At 41.8% G+C, this 21619-nt stretch overlaps 1 protein-coding gene across 2 annotated transcripts in view; it reads left to right on the forward strand.

Moving 5' to 3' along the window:
- The window catches only part of tbx15 (T-box transcription factor 15), a 37624-nt gene that overhangs the window by 4843 nt on the left and 11162 nt on the right, over positions 1–21619 (forward strand). For both annotated transcript variants that reach the window (XM_056388487.1, XM_056388488.1), the window contains exons 2-5: positions 2679–2886; positions 6304–6405; positions 14752–14923; positions 21148–21315. In XM_056388487.1, coding sequence (XP_056244462.1) covers positions 2679–2886; positions 6304–6405; positions 14752–14923; positions 21148–21315 — 650 coding nt within the window. The remainder of the gene's footprint in view (positions 1–2678; positions 2887–6303; positions 6406–14751; positions 14924–21147; positions 21316–21619) is intronic.

The following is a 21619-nucleotide window of genomic DNA, read 5'->3' on the forward strand; positions in this document are numbered from 1 at the left end:
TTTCATGTTGGAACGAACTCGATCCTGTCGCACCGACCGAAAAATATTTTCCTGTTTTGTAATTTTTTATTTTTTTATTTTAATTTTTTACAATTTTATTCTCAGTGTTTGAACTTTGGCTTCAGGCCTGATTTTTGACTGAACACAGACCTGTGTGTGTGTGTGTGTGTGTGTGTGTGTGTGTGTGTGTGTGTGTGTGTGTGTGTGTGTGTGTGTGTGTGTGACTGGTGTGTGGCGGAGGACAGGTCCTTCAGCCTGATGACAGGGCGGCCAGGCGGAGTCGTCAGGCTCCTGCTTGGCTGGTGTTTCCCTCCTCTGCATCTCGGAGGTGTTCCTGCCAAATTATCTCATTTAATCAGGCTCACACACATACATCCACTTTTAGGTGACGCCAGTCGATACAGGGCAAATATTCAAGCAGCTTTCAGTGTCGATACCAGAAATATCACATTTTCTCATGTTGTGTCAAATCTTCTTCCCGTCACACTGGAAAAGTATTTAGCATTCAGCAAATCTGACATTTGCAAATGATGAACTATTTACAATTACTGAACATTCAGTGCCAGAAAAATAAATGTCACTGCAGATCAGAAATATATTTTGCACAAAACTGTCTTGCTGATATTTGATCAAAGCCTGATATTGATAAAATTATACAACACTGTTAAATCTAGTTTATGGCACCAGAACTTTGTTTCTGCTCAAACAGCTTGATGCTGAGATGGTCAGAGCTTTGTTGGGTTGCCAGAGCAGCATCAAATGTTTTGCACAACTCAGGAATATAGAAGCACGTTACGAAAACAGAGGCGTAAAACAGGGCTGCAATATTCATCCAAAGAACATGTGTGCTGTATATGTGTATAAACATTCTGTCAAGGATTCAGCACATTCCCCAGATCAGTCAGATTCCTCTGGTCTCTATGAGATCCTCAAATGAAATGTCTTATTGACCCTGTTTGAAGATCACATTACACCAGTGCAGAGTTGTAGTCGTGATTTTTGTGGGAGCGGGTTTTGGAGCCGTCCATCTCTGTCCTCTTCCTTTAACACCAGCAGTGTGTGTAATACGTATCTGTATAGAAAGTGAGGGGCTGCCTGAGTGTGTGAACAGTTAAAAAGCAGGAGATGAGGAGAGTAATCGTGTGTGACAGTCCTCTGTGGCTGCAGTGACATTAAGGATCTCCCAAGAAAATGATGGAAAGTGTCTCTCTGTCTTATTGTGGTCATTACATCCCTCCACTCCCTGTCCTCCTCTTCTCCTCCTCATCCTCTCCTCTCCTCTTCCTCTCCTCTCTTCATCCTCTCCTCTCCTCTCCTCTTCTCTTCTCCCTCTGCTCTTCCTATCTCCATCTCTCCTTTCCAGCCGGGGGTTGGCTCGGCTCGGGCTGCGGCGGTTTTTTCGCCTGGGACGCTGTCCAGTCTCCCAGCAGCTCTGAATTTGCATAACCATATTTGTGTGCCCTTAGTCTGCCAAGTCAACCTCCTTGTGTCAGAGCCCTCAATAAATAATACATTATTAGATTCTTTTTTTTTTTTGGGTGGTGGAGGAGGAGGAGGAGGAGGAGGGGGTGGAGGAGGAGGAGGAGGGGGTGGAGGACATTCGGCTATAAACTATTTCTGAGAAAAGTGAAATAAGAGCTTGCATGTGTTGATCTTACGAGAGTTTGATCTGGGTAAAGTGCAGCTCCGAGGTGTCGAGCATTAAAGATTTTTACATCCCAGCTGGAAAAACGATGATACATTTTTATATTTAACCCAAAAAGGTTTTAATTTTATTTTGAAATAACATCACACAAGTGTTGAGTAACATTTAAGGGTCACAGTCAAGTGGAATAAATTCTGCATTTCTCTTTTAAAGTGGAAAGAGATCTTGATGTTTAAAGATGCTGCTATTAAGTGACAAAAAGCTGCTTGGATTTTGAACCTGGTGTAATTTGTAATTTACTGTTTCACCTGGAAGAAATGCTTCATGTAAGAGTCTTTGAAATTAATTAACACGGTGAAGAGATCAGGGGAAATGTATGTAAAGAAAATCATCTGGTGCATTTTGATGCTGCAAACTCAGCATTTACAGGAGTCAGGCAGGACTTTGGATGGTGCAGGTTTGTCAGGTGTTCCTGTTATTTTGTCCACCCCTGCCACTTGTACTGTTGGTTTGAAATCAAGTGAATGAAGCTGAGGTCATGCTGGTTGGTGTCTGGGACTTTGAGGCTCAGGAGGATGGAAACCTCTCCTGTAGGTCTGGATGTGTTTCAGGGTGGAGGGAAGGTTTTTATCTGCTCTAACATTGAAACCGTGTTGATGACTCTGACTGGTCAGTCTGTAAAACTCGGTCCAGAAGGAGCACTTGAGGGGAAACTTCATTTGCACAACGTCTCCCTTCGGGATTCTTCATTGTGTGGCCCAATTTAAAATTAATATTTTCTACATCGCATTTCAAAAGGCTTCACGCAGCATTTATTCTGCTTTTGACATCAGCCCAGAAACTCCATGACGAGCTGAGCCAGCGAGCCAACTCGGCCGCTTCTCTCCAGGCTGCAGACGGCAGGTGATTTGGAGTCAGCGGAGAGAACCGCTGCGCCTCCTCACCGCGCCAAGTTTCCTGCGTAAAGCCTAAAGCTTATTAATTCCACTGTTTCAGAGCCGCCTCCTCATCATCTTCCTCATTTTCCCCTCAGACTCGGAGGCGAGTCCCGGCTCGGACGGAGAGGGTCTGGCCGAGAGGACGTCGTGCTCCTTTGGCTCACCCGCCGACCTGGCCCCCGGCCCCTGTGACCCGTCGCCCCCGGCCTCCATGGAGGAGATCCAGGTGGAGCTGCAGTGCGCAGACCTGTGGAAGCGCTTCCATGACATCGGCACGGAGATGATCATCACCAAGGCGGGCAGGTAGGCCGGACACACACACACACACACACACACACACACACACACACACACACACACACACACACACACACACACACACACACACACACACACACACGCACACACACACTGTCAGCTAGTGAAAGTATCCCAGAAGGTTTACATGCAACTCTATGGTGGATTTATGGCGCAGACAGACTGTGCGTCAAATGTGCTAAAAGGCGATTTGCGTTTTTTTTTCCATTATATGGCAAAAAACAAAGATGAGTTCATTATCAGTTTTATTATGAGTTATTTATTAAAATTAATTTCTTATCAGGGAAGATTATAACAGCTCAGACTTCAGTCAGTCATTAAAACATTTATCAAATATGCGCATTTTAAAATCTGCAGAAGCATCGACCCGCAAACACACTCACAGTAATGCGTCACTTTTAAAGAAACACAGTTCAGTTAGAGCAGAGCACACACACACACGCACACGCACACGCACCTCTGAGCTCTGTTTGGAGGGTGTTAATGTGTTGCACATGCAGGCCGCTCCGCGGCGTTCAGGCCTTCATGAGGCGGCAGGTTATTCCTGATGTCGGAGAATCGGGAGAGCTGGTTCTAATTAATCTCTCTCTAACGTGTTCCGGCTTTTCTCGCTCTCTCGGGCCAACAGTCCAACCCGGAGCAAGCGGCAGGAGTTTGACCTGCGGATCCTGCAGGAAGAACCTTTTCCCCCGCGGTCTGCTCCGCTGCCTGCGCCCGCGGATTGCCGCACATTTCCACTGACATCTCCCCGCGTGTTCACATCAGATCGTGCTTAATGTTGCTTCAGCCTTCAGGCAAATTTCCTCCTTAACAAGTTTAATCAAGTGAATAAACGTCGCAGCTGAACTGAGATAATTCTTTATATTTCCAACAACAGTTTTTGTTGTATGAAAATATTTATTGGATGAAGAGATTCTCGGCTGTTGGAACTGATTCAAGACTGATGACAAAAGTGACACTTGTTACTTAATAATGAGGGAAAATGTAGTTTAGGTTCCTGATACTTGATACATTTATTTTGTATTTTTATTTTAATTATTTTTTCCTATTAAAATGGTTCAGCTGTGCTTCGTCCAGGCTGCAACGCGCTTTTAGATGCGGACTGTTTTTTTCTCTCAGGATGGTGCAGCAGGTCGGTCAGTCAGACTTTTTCAGACCCAGAATAATTTTATTAAAGGCTATAATTTTTACTTCAGCAGAAGACGCGTCTGTTTCTTGTGAGTAAAATGTTTTAGTTGCTGTTTCGTTCTGTAGCTGAACTTTTAAAAGCAGAGTTTTGTTTTCTCCATATGAAACATGAAGCAGTTCCTCAGCTCTTCCTCTTCAGAGTCTCTAATGTCGCCCTCCTCCTCCTCCTCCTCCTCCTCCTCCTGCTCCTCCTCCTGCTCCTACACACAGTCCATGTACAGTTATAGACTATACTTGGCTGCTTTTATGAATTGGGTTAAATTGGTAATCAGCTCATAAACAGAGCAACAATCAGTTTGCGCTGAGGCGGAGTGAAGCCGGACACGACCGTCGCCGTGTGTATTTCACGGCCTGCGCGTAATAAGGCCATAAATCCCGAGGAGAAGGGAAGCAAGAAAACAGCCCTCTTCTCTCATTAGCCGGCCCCGGATTTACGACCTCCAAATGAAAAGGGAAAAATGCAGCGTTTGAAGTGCAAAACGAGGAATTAAGTTGAAATGTCTCCCTCTCCGTGTACAGACCGTTATTTAATATAAGTGCCGCTTTTTCCCCCTTTTTTCTTTTTAGATTGTTTTTTTTTTCATGAGGTTTGAATCAGTTTAAACCTCAAGCTTCAGTCCGCAGCTTCAAAACGAGCTGGTCCCTAAAAATAGTTTAATGATTAAAAATACATTTCTGCCTCTTTGTATAAATAAGATTTACAATTTGACTTTTTAAAGCATTTTGCTAAAATAAGAACTAAAACAGCAGAATAATCCTAAACTGCTGGACTGCAAAGGTCAGAGGTCACAGTGACATGATGACGTAGGTGCAAGTGTTTCACTCCACTATAAAATTATAGAAATGTTCAAAGGAGAGATTTGTCTCTTAATGAATCAACACGTTATTTTATATTGTATAAGGAGTGATGTCAGAGATCAGATAAAGGTTCAGATTCAATATAATGATGTTGGAGAAGCTTTTGAAATAAATGAGATTTTTATATTAAATAAATGTGTAAACTGTAATTTCTCAAAATACAGAGCCCTGATTGACCAAAAGCTGCATCTCCTCTCATTCAACGCTGGTAAATGTGCCGGAAGGAGATGACGGATGTCAGCAAGTCATCTGTTAGAGGAGTCGCCATCAGTGTGAAACCTGCACACTGAAAAAAATAATAATACACCTAAAGATAAAGACTGACAGAACCTACAGTATTTTCAACAGTTTTAAAACACTTCAAACATAGATTTTTTCCTCATTTCAGTGATTAAAGACGGAGTGAGGAGAGATTTCTCGACAAGGAGAAAAAAGCAGAGTTTTATATGAGAAAGCAACTTGTATCTAAAAAAATGTTTCTAAAGTGAAATCTCAGCGGTTTGAGTTTATATCCACAGAAGAAGACACAGCTGCAGATTTGTCATTCACTCTTATGATTATGTAACGGATGTTACAGTCTGACATGAGGCTTCGACCGCACACACATTTTCAATAATCACTATTTCATCATAATAAAAATCAGTTGATTTCAGCAGCGTTGTGGCTCCTGGTTTTTTATCAGGCTGTAACAGCGGTAGTGTCAGGAATTTATTTTGTGATTCAGAGTCTTTAAAGACCTTTGCAGTATGGAAGTATATTCATCTGGCATTAATCCTAGTTTAAATACATTTGAATACATGTAGGAGGTGTAGGCATGTTAAGGGTGGGGGCATGCACCAACTGGAGCACCACACACTTCTTCCTCCCTCTCGGATCAGTGAGTTGGAGAAATAATTATTTTTGCCCCATAAACTTTTTTATTTTCATGTTTTTTTTTTTTCTTTAGTTTTCATTTCTCCGCATTTTTGTGTAAGTCATTATCAAATTCCTGATTGTGACAACAAGGGAAACATTTGCTTCAATAAAAATGATTGACCTCAGGTTCCTCCCTGACCACAGCTGCAGATAAGCAACATGAAATCAGATGTCTGTTCATGCTTTTTAAAGTCTCCTAAATTAATTAAACACAGTTCGAATGTGTTTTGTGGGTCGATCGGCTGCGTAGCAGCTGCTGACGCTGACAGTGTCAGCAGCTGACAGAGCTCATCAGTCTGGTTTTTGGACACTTATATTTTAAAAAATGCTAGTCATCTCTTTTCTTAATTTACCACAGAAGGAAAAGGACAGAAACGAGTGTTTACTCCATCAGATTTCTCAGTATGTGTGTGTATGTGTCGTCTTTTTTTCTTTCTTCAGGAGGATGTTTCCTGCCATGCGGGTGAAGATCGCAGGTCTGGACCCTCATCAGCAGTATTACATCGCCATGGACATTGTGCCTGTGGACAACAAGAGATACAGGTACCTTCCTCACACACAGACACATAAATGGAAGTGACTGACGTGTAAAACATCAGACACTTTGTGCACGCTCTTTTCAATTTCACTCGCCTTAAAAATGCAGAAATGTTCCCCAGAGCTTCTTTACCAAACTGCTGTTGAACCAAAATGATTTAATTCAGTGGGGAATTGAATGTCCTATGACGGTCTAAACGCTGTTTTAGAGCCACAACATGAATTAAACCGAAGCAGAAACGCTGAGTAATTGTATTTTTCTCATCAGCGTGAAAGAATGTGAAGTGCGCGGACGCTGCACATCGGCACAAACAGACACCGCAGTCTGAAAATAGCGGTATCGGCCTTCAGAAGTCCTTTTAATGAATGCACAGCTGTACACAATAAGCACATGCACGGTCATATCTGCATGTGCAAATGCATGAGCAAGCCTGCTGCAGCTGGACACACAACTGTATTTTCCTGGATGATTCTCAAATGTCAGGGCGAGCACAAGCATCTTGACCTAGTTGGATTGTTCTCATCTTCATGGCATCTCTCATGTCAGACCCGTGTGTAACAGGATTTGGACCGAGCGGAGATATTTCCAGCCCTTTGTCATTTTTCACATTTCTCATAACTGCTGTGTTTTTCTCGGCAAACGCAGTGAAAGCAGTTACTTCCATCATTTGCATCCGTGAAGTGAAGCGAAAGTGATTAAAGTGTGCATGCGCTGGAGGAGAGCTGGTATATGATGGATCTCTCTGGATATGCAATAAGACTGATATCCTGGCCCACGGTACTGAGGCCTGAAGTCGGAGCCAGAGAGAGGAGATTGAAATGTATTCATCATCTCACTGGCCAAGCTGCAGAGCCAGAGCCTGCCTGCAAAATAGGATAACTCTCAACATTCAGGTCTAATGACGGAAATGAGGAAGAAAAAAAAAAAACGGGTGGAGATGGAAAGAAAATCTGCGATGCTGCACATGTACCTGCTGCTGCCGTAGAGTTTTACAGGGTTACTTTTATGGCTCAGTATCATCTTTTCAGGTGTTACGACGGAAATGAGGAAGTGAGACGCGGATGATGGGAAAAATGTGTGAGGTTTACCGGTGTATCGGCCCGTTCGTGTATGGCTTTATGGATGCTGACGCAGATACAGGCTGTTACTGTGCGTGATGAAGTGATAATGTGGCAAATAACCCAGAGTCTGCCTCGTTTCATTTAAAAGAGTCTGACCAGTCGGGGCTTCTAAAAGCTGAAGCTGGTGCTTTTTTTTTTTTTTTTATGTCTCAAAGCTGCCACTCGAAGGTTTCTTGTGTTAGAACTGAGGATTTCAGCCTCAGAAAGAACATTTACACCATCACAGGACGCTGACGCAGACAGATGAGGCTCATTTAGAAAAAGGTGGGAACCGTTACCCTGAAAGGATAAGACCGGCCATATTCTATATTTTCATTATCATCAATAAATCACATGAAAAGACCAAAACTAATAATGTGTCAGACCATAAACAATCTGACTTCCTGACCCGTACTTCCCTAAAACAGCTGGACACTGTAGTTTTTAGCAAGCGTTACTCAAACATCAGTAAATAGTGCAATAGTTGGGGACTATATTCCCCTGCGGATTAACACACATTTGGTGTTGTATTGAGTGTCTTAGGCAACAGGACGGTGAATGTGGGTGTGATTAGAAAAAAAAAGAAGAAAGAAACAAAAGAACTACATTTCCCATGTTCATCATAATGAAGGAATGATGTTTTAGATTTGGACAACGATGGAGCGAGAGCACAGAGGAAGAAGAAAATTATAGAATCACCTGACAGATGCTTGTTATTTTCTTACTTCACAGACGAATGGAACCTGCTATTATCTCCACATTTGATTAACAACATAAACACACACTTCTGATGCTGGTTTACAACTTTAAACAAGCAGTAAAACAAGCCTAAACTTTTTATGACGAATGACCTGGAATACTATTTTAAATTTGCATAAATCCTCATTTTAAATACATTTAAATACATTTTTGCAATTTAAATTACGCAGATATTATGGAAGTAAAACTGCATCTTCTTGCCGTGAAGCGTTTCTTTCATTGTTGCAACTTCACTCTGTGCTGCTGTCGTTTAATGGTGAGAAAGTGTTAACAGCTCTTTAAGGCTATTACAAGTCCAGGACACGTAAAACCTTTGAGAGGGGAGAATAAATTTACACTTTCTCTAAAATCTGAAATTCAAATGAATAAACAGCATCCAAGAGTGAAGCCAAATCACACCTGGTCCATCAAACTATCCCTGAAGATACTAAAGATTCATGTCTCTAAACACGAGTTCAGCCGAGCCGTGTGCAGCTTCTCAGTTGTGTATCAAATGCATCAGCAACGTTTTAAAGGCCTGCACGGCCTCTCCTGGCAGCTGCTGAGCATATTTTAAAGTTCAATGACATAAAACATGTTTACAGGGAGTTAGTGCTGTTTTCGTGCGTTGCTATGCGAGAGTGAATATTTGATTAAAGACCGAGGGTGCCGCAAATATATTCCCTCCCTCTGCAAAACAAAACGTCTCAGAAGGAAACAGAGAAAAGGCTCGTTTCCCCCCCGTCGGATTTATTTATGACAAGAAACAGGTTCGTCAGAAAGAAATTAAAGACACAAGTGATTAATGAGAATAAAGCGACCTCTGCGATGTGTGTGTTTGATCGGAGCTCCCTGCGTCTGTCCTTTAGTATCGTTGTTTATTAATGTAAAGTTTTCCAGCAGAGCGTGGCAGACGTTCTGCCCTGCCGCCTCTCCACGCTCTCCCACCAGCGAACCAAGACATCATGGAGGATTTTTAGAGGCCAGAAGATCTTGTAAAATTAAATAGGATTTTCTTCCTGGCTGGGGAATTTACCACAGGGCTTTGCAAACTGAGCTGGGAGCTGTCACTGGTGTGTCTCACAGTCCTGGAGAGTTTGGGGTCTGGAAATAAGGTCTTTATTGGAATCGACTTGCTTTACTTGGGCTCCCTGCCCCTCTTTAGGAACGTCTCATTGGTACTGTGCTCATTAAATCTCCATATATTACAGTCCTTTTATGTGGACAGTCACTTGGTTTGCTCTGAGCTCCAGCCGCTGAACGCTGGAGGCTGCCTGGCTCCTCAAACATACCTCATTCTTTCAGCTGTGTCAGAGCAGTTCTGCTTTAACACACACACACACACACACACACACACACACACACACACACACACAATAAGAAACATGCTCAAAACTGATAAAACACACACAAAGTTATGTTTTGTTATGTACTTTAATCTGATCTGATCCGATCTGATTTTGTGAAGACATTTGGCACTCAAGTCCAAAAAGAGGACACACACACACACACACACACACACACACACCACACACACACACACACACACACACACACACACACACACACACACACACACACAGAGGCATTAATGTTGCCATACATGTGAGCACAGTGACTGAATGCAATACAGTCATTACCCAAACCCCTGTCTCCAACTTAACCTGAACCAAAGCCTGGATCTGATCTTAAACCCAGCTTGGATCAACTTTATCTAAACCTAAACCTAACGTTAATATAATTCGACCCTGACACTGACTCATCTTTGTTAGTGTGCGCACTTGATCCTCATGAATATAGAAATAAAAACACACATACTGATACCTTGGCACAATTAGAAAAACATGTTTTAAAGGATAAAACACACACAAACACGTCATCTCTGTGAGGTATGTAATTATACTTGTGAGGACAGTCATTCATCACAAACCAAACCCAAGTTGTTAACCCTTAACTACCTTTCCCCCAACCTAAACATAACTAAAGTATTAACCATAACCAAAAAATACAAGGCCTAATCTTAAACAGTCCCTCTGTCAAAGGCCCAAAATGTCATAATTTTCCTATATTTGTCAGGACACATGGTTTTAATGACTATAAATAAACAGGTTAATGAACAGGTTATCTTAATTTAATTTTAAAATGACCCTGTGTACATGTGAAGATTTGCAAAATGTTGTCACGTGTTATTTTTGTGCAGCCACTTGGTCCTCGTAAGAATAGAAACAAAGAGCCCATAGTGGTATCCATACACAATTAGAGGCGTATTATAAAGTAAAACACCCAAACACATCTTTTGTTACCGCTTGTGAGGACTTTGAATGCATTTGATTACATTCACCTGATCTTAACCCTAAACCCACGTGGTTAACCCTTCACTAACTTTAAACTAACCCAAATATAATATTAAATCAAAATGTGATCCTACAAACACTGATTCTAATCTTAGTGTCAACTGGAAACGTGCCATTGTTTATGTATCCTAGTGAGGACATTTGTTCCTTCATGAGGGATAAAAAACACACAAAGACACCCAGTGACATCTTTGTTGCTATACTCGTCTTTCAACACAGTCTTCCCACCAACACCTGCTACCTAACCTTCCCATAATCGGAGCCTAAAACTCAAGTTACCTCTAAATAAACGTTACCTAATCTTAATTCCAACCTTAATCCAGTTTGGTCTTCGTAAGTATAGAAATAGAAGAACACACCAACTAATAACAGTAACACACAAAAACACCCAGAGGTGTCGTTATATTTGTGAGGACAATCATTCATTGAAGTGATCGCTGGAATTATTCCACCTTTTTCTGATTAAACTATCTGTGTGAGGACGTTTGGGCTCTAGTATAGAAATAGAAGCACACACACACACACACACACACACACACACAGGTACCCACTTCAAATTAGAAACACATTCAAAAGACATAGAAACACTCCCACAGGAATTTTTGTCACTACTTTATGAGGACAAACGGCATCACAACCCCAACCTCAATCTGATCTTCGCCCTAAACCAACGTCGTCTTAACGTTATTACAACGTTTATGCTGAAAACATTCTTCCAAGTCTGAAACTGGCTCAGTGTGGAGGTGAGAACGGGCAAAATGTCATCATTTATCTGTCTTTGTGAAGACATTTGGTCCTCATAAATGTAAGAATTCAAGAGCACGCACGCACGCACGCACACACACACACACACACACACACACACACACACACACCAGTCAACCCTGAAAGGTAATTCAATAGCAATATTTACTCTGTCAGTACAGTAACCCAATATACAGGCTGGATCTGGCAAGTGTGTAAATGTGTGTTTTTATGTGCATGCCTGCCTGTGTTACAGAATATTCGAGACACACACACACACACACACACACACACACACACACACACACACACACACACACACGCGCGCGCACTGACGAGCTGTTTTCACTTTCTGGATGTTGTGTGTGTGTGGGTTTTGTGCGTGTGTGTTTATCCCAGTGGGTGTAATTGTGTGTATGTGAGAGAGAAAAAGAAAATTAGAGTGTGTGTTGCAGTGCAGTTTTGTCAGCTGTACGGTTTGGTGTTGGCTGAGAAAGAAAACGACCCCCCCCCCTCCTCCTCCTCCTCTCTCCTCTCCCTCCCCTCCCTCCCCTCCCTCCCCCATCTGTCCAGTAAGAGTGTCACATAAAGTCCAGTCTTTATTGATCGTGCCGGTGCCAGATGGCAGATTTATGGAAGATGAAAGCGGGGGACTAATCAGATTTCCAGTCCGGTTTGGGGCTAAAGTTTCCTCGTTCCTTAACACTTTCCCTGCTACGCCGAGCGTAACCCTAAACAGCGCTCCAAACAGGAAATTACAGAAACGCCTGGCACCCCTTTGTGTGTGTGTGTGTGTGTGTGTGTGTGTGTGTGTGTGTGTATGCGGGGGTCTCAGAGCTGTGTGTTGGAGGTGTGTGCTTCATGTTAGCACAGAAAAGCAAGTTTGCCATGTTTTAACTGACACAGCACGTGTTGCATTTTCACAGATGCAAATATGACAGTTGTGTGACGCTGATGCAAAAGTGATGACGATGATGATTCATGTGTCCCAGAGTCTCAGGGTGCTGCTCACTGTAAACCTCTGACGGTTTATCATATAGGGAGTCATCTTGGACACACTCATACAGTCTTGGACAAGCTTCAAATCTCTTAAAGTGACAGGCACCATCTCCAACACACCAGAGGCAGATTTGGCTTTTCTTTAATTTCACCAGCGGATCAAGGGCATCGGAAGTTTCAGATCAAGCTACAACGACCCAAAGAAGTTTAAGTCAGACCCAGCAAATGAGTGGAAGGTGTGGACGTGAGACCTGATTAATTAATTATGTGTCTGGTTCCTTGGATTTTGAGGTGTCAGTAGGACGGTTTCCAACGACCTGTTTTTATGCTTATTTTCAATTTGCAAATAAAAAAATTTTTAGAAAATCTTGAACTATTGCAAAAAACATTTTCACACTTGGCTGAGGTGGGAAAGTTGGCCTATCTTTAAAAAAAAAGAAAAAAGAAAAAGGAAACAGACTTAGTGGATAAATCATGACGTAATTTCCAGAAATTTGGTTAAAAGTTGCTTTTAAATTTGGATGGAAACCCATCTAGAGAATCTGAATGGTTTAATGAGTCAGATTTGTTTATAGATGTAGTTTTAGAAACTAAGCTACTAAGCTGACTCACAGTCACAAAGAGCTGACTTTACCTCCAACATGGCTGCCAGAGGGTGGGTTTGCCAACATGCCTAAAAACGCCCCCAGTGCTTTTTATATGTGTGCGTGTGTTTGTGTTTGCTGAGGCTGAGTTTGTATTTTAGCCTGCATTTGAACGTCCTTATACTTACGCTTTATGAGTGTGTGTGTGTGTGTGTGTGTGTGTGTGTTGTGTGTGTGTGTGTGTGTGTAGCGGGGTGATGCAGCCCTTTGTGGCAATAACAAAAGGACCAAATGAGAGTTTTGTCCATGTTTCAGGAGTGAGTGATGACTTTGGCAGAGACGCAGCAGATAAAACACTTTCAACTGAGTCCTCGGCCAGAACTAAAGGCAAACAGCTGTGCTTCACACTCTCTCTCCTCCACTTACTCTATACCTCTCTCTCCCACTCTGTGTTCCTCTCTCTCCTCTTCCTCTCCCGTTCTACCTTTCTTTTATCTCTCCGTCCATCGACTTTATCTCTCATTTTCTCTCTCTCTCTCTCTCTCTCTCTCTCCTGACTCTGGCTTGTTTTCTTTTTCTGACTTCACTTTCTCTGGCCCTGAATTTCTTTCTTTCCTCCTTTGTTTCTTCCTTTCTTGCATTTTTTATTCTCTCCCTTTTCCTTCCAGCTCTTCTTTTTCTTTTGTCATTTATTTTTCAAACCGTTCATACTGTGTTCACTGCGGGCTTGTTTTTAAAATGGAGGGTAAAAGTCATTTTCTTTCTTTCTCTCTCTCTCCTTCTCTCTCTTTCTTCTCTCCCCCTGCTGTTTAATGGGTGGGACGCCCCATTGTACCCAAACTCACACACAACATCATCAAATATTATGGCTCTGCTTAATTGAAACTATGCAGCTGACTGTGTGACTGCATATGGAATATTTTATGTCGCGCTTGTTAGAAATTTCAAGCACAATGAAGAAACAACAGATGAGTTTTAAAAGCCGGTGTTGTGGCAACGTGGCCGAGTGTTTGGAGTTTGTTTTTGAAGCGAAAGACGCAGAGGCGTTCGACCCTGAAGGGACGTCAGACATTCACATGAGTTTTCAAAACAGTGAAGTGATTAGAGAATATTAGTCCTGCAGATTTAACTAACCTTCTGTGGAAGAAAAACACGATTAGTGGACGCATCTGAAAGAAATCAGAGAGGATGAAATGGTTGTTTCAGAAGGGTAATGTGCTTTTCCAGTTTGTACCGACATTTCAAACAACTCAGATTTAATCATGCACAGTTCTCCTCCAACATATCACAGATTCAGAAAACAGTAGGGCCTCATATTCCTGCAAACTGTTCAAAGAACGAACATCCACTGTCAGCTGATATTTGCAACTCAAACATTTTATGTATAAATTCAAACAGGCAGATTTATGACATGAAATTAAGCAAAGTCATGACCACTATCTGGTTAAGGCAGGAGACGCTCAAAAACAAAAAACTTTAAAAAAAGGAAATACACAAAAAGAAAAAGAAAGAAAGAAAAAGAAACCTGTAAGGTTGTTTAACTGTTTGTACTGTGACCATCATCATCATCATCATCATCATCATTGATTCCACTTCCTGCATCTGAAAAGAAGAAAATGTGGATTTCTCCATAAACCACAATTACAATTTATGGTCACACTTTTGGTTCCCAGTCTATAAAGTTTCATCCGTAGAAGCCACAGGTTCTGAACGTCTTCTTTCTCTGTCGAGTCTCATCATCACACTGCCCCAATAAAATGTTAGATTCGGTTTCTTTTCACTGGACTGATGTTCTGCTGCTTAAGACCTGCTTTCCCTGTCTTCTCTTGCAGGTACGTGTACCACAGCTCTAAGTGGATGGTGGCGGGAAACGCCGACTCCCCAGTGCCACCGCGGGTCTACATCCACCCGGACTCTCTGGCCTCAGGAGACACCTGGATGAGGCAGGTGGTCAGTTTCGACAAGCTCAAACTCACCAACAACGAGCTGGACGACCAGGGACACGTAAGCACAGACTTTTACTCTTTATCTCTTTATTTTAACACTTTTAGCTGCTGCAAGCGAGAACAGTTTGTCAGGACGGTTTGTTACAGCACGTTTGTGCCTGTAAATGACTGAAGAGCATGTTGAGATATTTAGAGGATCTGCATATCAATGAGAAATTACTTCATAAGTGAATCAACTTTGCTTGAACATTGCAGAAAAACCAAAAGATAACTAAACAATAAGAAATATCTCATATTTGCTTGTTCATGCGTTCTGAATTCTGATATTTCCTCGGCGACCTTAAGGCGACACGAGACGAGTCTTTCCTCAGATATGACACCATCAAAGAGGTTGTTTAACATCATGTTTTGATGGTGCTTGTTTCGGTTTTATAAAGCTCACAAATCACTTGTTTTATTAAACCCAACACATTTCCTGTATCCACGGATCCACAGACCAATCAGATGTCAGTATTTAGTGTTAGCGCTGACTGTGCATGCTGTCCTGTTACAAAGATGGTAGCTATTTCAGCTGAAAGGCTCTGGGTTTAAATGTTGAAGCTGTGATCCATTAGTTTCATTTCTGTGCTTTAAACCTCATGTCACTCCGGGGTGCTGTAGAAATGAATGCACTCTTGGAGCTGTGAGGCGTTTTTCTTTTTTTTTTGGATAGGAGTGTTTTTGATGCGTTTGCTTGAAAGGAAAGTTGACACTGTTCTTCATGGACTTTATGCTTCATGAATCACTGAGCCATGAGACTTGTTCAGAATTGATTTTCTGCAATACACGACGGTCTGCTCCGCCGCTTACCGCCCGCCCACACTCCTTTTGAAGATGGTCCATTCTGACTGAATATTATTAGGTTCCTGGATTAGCGTGGAGAGATATTAGAGGTCTGGGATTTGAACCCGTGCCCTTGTTTTAACATGTAATATTCATTTCCTTCATGGCTCTGTGAAGCATTTTGTAATGAAACGGTTTCGTTAAAAGCACTTAATGACTGAAGTTGATTTGTAGTTCGCTCCGGCAGCCGCACCACTGAGCTAAGATTCAAGTCTGACCACAGTCTGTCTAATTTACTGCTTTGCTTGTATCCAGTCAGGAACAGAGGTGGTGAGCTAAAGTAAGTCTCTTATTGGTTCTTGGCTGCTCTGAATGTGTAATGTGGGTTTCGTAGGTGAAATATTTAACTGTAATGCAAGAAGTTACACCACAATTTGTTTGATTTACTGCCGTCTTCATGTAGAATCAGCAAGTGGGCGGCAAGCTAAAGTGAATCCCTCATTTTCACTTTATACTTCTTTATAGTTAGAAATGGATTTCATGGGAAAGGGACAATTTTAGATTAAGGAAAATTGTGTTAGCTTTTGGTTATTAGCTTTGATTGGCCCCTTATGTTTAAACCTGCAATGAAAGCTGAGAAAATACTAAGCAAAATATTAAAATGAATGATATCATTAATGAGTCACTGGTGCAGCTGCATTAATAATAATCCCTGCAGCTAACTTCTTTCCAGGTCAACTCAGAACGCTAATGTTAGCATGCTAACCACCAAAGAGCTTTGCGTATTGGACAAAAGGACAGAAACACTCCAAATAAGCATTAATATTAGTTAATATTTGATGGATGTGTAAGGAGGCATCAACCTTAAAAAGTCAAGATATGTTGGTGGCTGTGTTTGCATGATTTTCTGTCCCCTAGCAACCAGGAACCACATTTTAGCACCAACCAAAACTAAACTGGTGTTAAAGAGAATACACTGTTCATCCTGAAGTGTCTTTAAATATTTAATACTACATGGCTCTTACAAAGATAACAAGGATTGAGAAAACTTTATTGTCACATTCAGCAGGTACAACTACAGTGAAAATTCAACAGCCCCGACCCCCCAACTGTGCTCATAACAAAAAAAAAATAAAGAAATCATTTACTTTTGAATAAATACACTCACAAAATACGAATTTAAAAGTAGAAGATAGAAGGTATAAAAGGTTAAATAACATAAAATTCTGCAAAGTGTGTCTTTTTAAGATCATAAAAATGTGAAAAATGGCGACCCTGAGTGAAAGTGAAGCTCGTAACTCCAAGCTGCAGGAGTGTCTCGGTTCTGTATGAACTCCATGTTCTTTTATGAGCTGGTGGAAACAAGAGAGGACGTGCTGTCTTTTCTATCACATCGTCTGAGTGTCGAAACACTGGAGGACGGCACAACGCCTCCTGTCATGACTGTGGAGCCGTTATAGACGAGACCGCTTTATAGCCTGAGACACGAGCATCAGTTTCTCCTCGCAGCTTGCAGTCGTTTATGGAGACGCTAGGTGATGCGATGATTTGACGGCGTTGTGACAGAGATGTTTCCAGTGCTGCGAGAAAATGGCGGCGTTCGGTTGTAGCGTACTGGGCTGCGTGGAGCTGGCAGGTCCCTGCTCTGTCGCAGCTCTGCAGATGATCACATCAGCTCAGTGGTGACAAATGTAATAACATATGGGTGTTGTTGGGGCGAGGATTCACACTCAGTGCTCCCTCTCTCTCTCTCGCTCTCTCTCTCTCAGACAGAGGGGAGGTTGTCTTTCCTCTCCCGCTGCTCAGTTTAAGGGCTTTGTTTCCCTGGAGGGGCTTTAGAGGCCAAAGGAAATTAATTTTGGAGCTTCCCGTGTGGGAAACCTCACCACTTCTCGCTCATCCTCCTGACTTGTGGTGTCGTGAATTGTCTGCCTCATCAGAAACAGACACCGTACATGTCATGAATCATCAGACGTCGCAGCGCACAACAGAAGCAGAGTCTCATATTTATTATGTCTCAGACGGCACATCGTCCCCCCAGAGTGATAAACAGTGTCTCTACCAGTTTGTGATTTTGTGTGATGAGATTTTCAGGTTTAACTGATGACGGCATTCGTACCAAAGAAAACCCGTCACACAAAGACAAGACGTACAGTTCAAATATCAAAGCGTCTGACAGGAAACACATAATTCATTTCTCTTTCCTCTGTAAAGCAAACTAGAATAAAAAATAAGACAGCAGAGAAAGATCCTTAAACTATGGCACAATTTGGACTCCACAGTTGTTGAGTATTTCCATTTAATACGGATCAATACTGATTAATACTTCCACCCCACTATATTTCAGTTATAAATATTGTATATTCAACTATAATTCCCAGCTCTTCTGTAAATTAATTAACAGATACATTGTTGGTTATGATTGATTATATAATTTTATTTGCTGACTACTAATACACTGTAACTCAGCAGTGCAGTGGTTACAGTCATTAAAAACTCAATAAAACAAAGTGACTTATTTCCATTGTGGTTGATGAATCATCCAGATCCTCTGCTCAGTAGAAAATAATATCACAACAATAGAAAAGTACTTGTGTTATAATCCTACAGGAGTCATATCAACAAAATGCACTTAAATCATCAAAAATAAAAAAATAGTCATTATGCAGGAAAATGACCCCTGTGACTATTTATAGAACATTATGTCATAATATTAGATTATTATTATTATTATTATTATTATTATTATTAATGATGCATTAATTTGTAGGTTTCATTTTAATATAGCGGCTGTTGGACCTAATCTGTGTTACTTTAAATTCTGTTCTTTATGTTGAATATTTAACAACTATAACTACAGCTGTCAAATAAATGTACTGAAGTTAAATGATAATTTTTTTTAATAAAGTGTATAAAGTGTAAATGCAGATTAAAATCAGGTAAAGTACAAGGAACATGAAACTGTACTTAAACGCATCACTGATTCTGGTCCTCCTCATTTAGGTTAACAACTTAGATTTATAAACAGAAGCAAAGTACTTGATGCTTCTAATAATTCAATTCTGATCACAGGATTTTTAAATGTAATGATGCATTTTGAATTATGGCACTACCAAACTCTCTTGCATATATTATATATGTAGTATACATATATTTTTGCTTGCAGAAACATTTGCAGCATGCTTTTGTGTATTGTCTCAACTCAAAAACATCAACTTCCACAATACCATAGTTTTTCTGTCAGTGACTTTTAGTTATTGCAGCAACATGTTGTGTCACTTGTTCGGAGAGGAGATCATGCTGTAGGCTGACAGCACATGTTTCTGTCCCCGGGACGCCTCGTGCCTGTCTGGATTCGTTCGGCATCGTCCTCGTGGGTTCAGATCGGCCTCATGCTGTCACTCTCGCCTGTCCTTTATTTCCTGTGTGTCCCTGCTGCTCTATGGGAAAAGCTAATAAAACGCTGAAGCAGACCGGACTGGCCAAAAGACTTCTCTTTTGTTGTTGCTTCCATTTTGTTCCATAATTGCTCTGCTGTTAATGATTCATTGCATTGTAATGTGTCAATGCTGTTGCTTAAGAGGCTGCCATTCGCCTGTTTTTCTTCAATCTGGTGAGCAGTGATGTGTGCGAGGCGTTGAATCTCCGCTCGTACACCGTCACGGCTCAGAGTCCTCATTGTTCTTGTCCGTAACGAGTAATTTCACAGGGGAAATCACGGGAGCTCAACCACAGACTGTGATTAATTGCTTTGATCACTAAATGGTCACGGCCGTTAAAGTGTTTTTATAACTGTGTTTGAAAATCAAAAATCAACAATGTGAACTGATACAGCAGACATCTGCGGGATGTGCTGGTGTCTCTGTGGTGTGAACGTCCAGATGAGTTTCAAAAGGGGATTAAAAAGACGTCATTATCCACCATGACACACACAAAAAAAAAAAATTGGCCTAATTGTATGTGAGCGTGAACAAATGTCAGCTGAGGTTATCTGGCTGCTCTCTGACTTGTATGTTGTGAGTTCACCGTGTCGATGTGTGATCCGCGTTTGACTTTACATCACCTCAGGTTGGCTGGGGACTAAAAGCATGACTCCTCTGGGCCGTGAGGCAGCTGCGTCTGTCTGTGTGTGTCAGTTGTGAAATCTCTATTGCTAAAACATGACTGTGATTCAACCTGTATTCACTTCATGGAAGCTTTGCTATCTGCAGCTTTAATGCTTGTTGTCTGGTAATCTACCTTCACTCCTAAAGTTTGCCTGATTTGCAGTCATTATATTGAAACTTTGACTTTTGTCAGGCTATTTTTATTCTGTAATCTCCGTTTTAAAAAAGCTGTTTTGCCAGTTGAAAGAACAGCAGCAGGAAGCAGCCGACAGAATATGAAAGTAATTCTTCCCTGGTGTAAAACTGATGTCGAGACGTGCAGCCAGGAGACATTGGTTTCTTAGGGGGGAAACACACTTTTGCGCAACATCTACGCAGCACCCGAGGAAAAACACACCACAGCCCCGCCCACGCGCTTTGACAGACATGTGATCTCTGAGCAGAGTGAGCCGAAACACCACGGAAATGAACGCCGAGCAACACTGAGCGTTTTTTAAATAACGAGCACTGCAGATTAGCAGAGTATGCATCTATGTGTGTGTGTGTGTGTGTGTGTGTGTGTGTGTGTGTGTGTGTGTGATTTGAGGTCTGGAACATTAAATGTAGTGTTTCTGATACTCTGAGCTGTTTTTCCCCCCACGGCCCCGGTTTGAAATGACCCCCTCTGTTGTAGCAGAGAGGGGAGGTCGGGGGTGTTTGGCTCTGGGGAGGTTTTCTCACTCTCAGATTAATCAAGAGCAGACCGAGGCCCTGAGGCGAGGCTGGGGCCGACACCGGCTGACGCCTCCACTCCGCTGTGAAATAATCCTCTGCCCTCCTGTGAGCGTCATCGCACTGTGAACTTAGTTTCCGCTTAATGTCGCGCCGCTCTGATAGAGAGCTAATTGATGTTATTAAGGAAGTGCATGTATTGTGGGTTTGCAGAGAAGCCGAGAGTTTGGCCGAGACCAAAACCTGATCCAGCTGTCAGAAGAAGAAGAAGACATCTTTTTTTTTTTTGATGTTTGCCATTAAAGGAAGATTAACATCTGCACTTTCAGTGTTTTCTCTGGTCATTTCTATGTATTACAAGCAAAAACAGATTCAACAATGTAGTACTAACTATAACTTCAAAGGATTAAAAGATAGGGAAGATTAAAAGTCAAAACGTTCTCAGGTTGGAAGATGTTCAGCATCATTTTTGCTGATTTCCTCACAAAGAGAGAACATGCAAAATCCAGTTACTCACAGATTCAAACATGGAGACAAATTTCTGGACTGAAGTGGTTTAATTTTTGGTTTTCTGATGATTGATATGACTAATGATATTAAAAACAGTAGCCCAACTTCACCTTCTGTCCTCTCATACTTTCAGATCATCCTCCACTCCATGCACAAGTATCAGCCTCGCGTTCACGTCATCAGGAAGGACTTCAGCAGCGAACTGTCTCCGAACAAGCCTGTGCCCAGCGGGGAGGGAGTGAAGACCTTCAGCTTCCCTGAGACCGTCTTCACCACTGTCACCGCCTACCAGAACCAGCAGGTATGCTGTGCACCTCCCACTTTATTCCCTCATAGGGAAAACTGCATGAACTCACTCACTCACCCTACAAATTTTCCGACGATGCAAATTCAAGCAATTCCCTGCAAAATAGAGTCATTTTTTTTAGCCAAAGTCAAAAGAATTCAGAGCCTCAATCTGTTTTTCTAACTACAGTAGAGACGAACTTGTCCTCAGGTTGAGTTTATCAGAAATAACCATTTGGATTATGGCGCCAGTTGGAAATACTCCATGGCACAGTAGGAACCCATAATGTTTCCTTCTTGAAGGTTTAAAAATAAACAGA

This window comes from Seriola aureovittata, chromosome 11 (genome assembly GCF_021018895.1).
Source record: "Seriola aureovittata isolate HTS-2021-v1 ecotype China chromosome 11, ASM2101889v1, whole genome shotgun sequence".
Classification (NCBI taxonomy): domain Eukaryota; kingdom Metazoa; phylum Chordata; class Actinopteri; order Carangiformes; family Carangidae; genus Seriola; species Seriola aureovittata.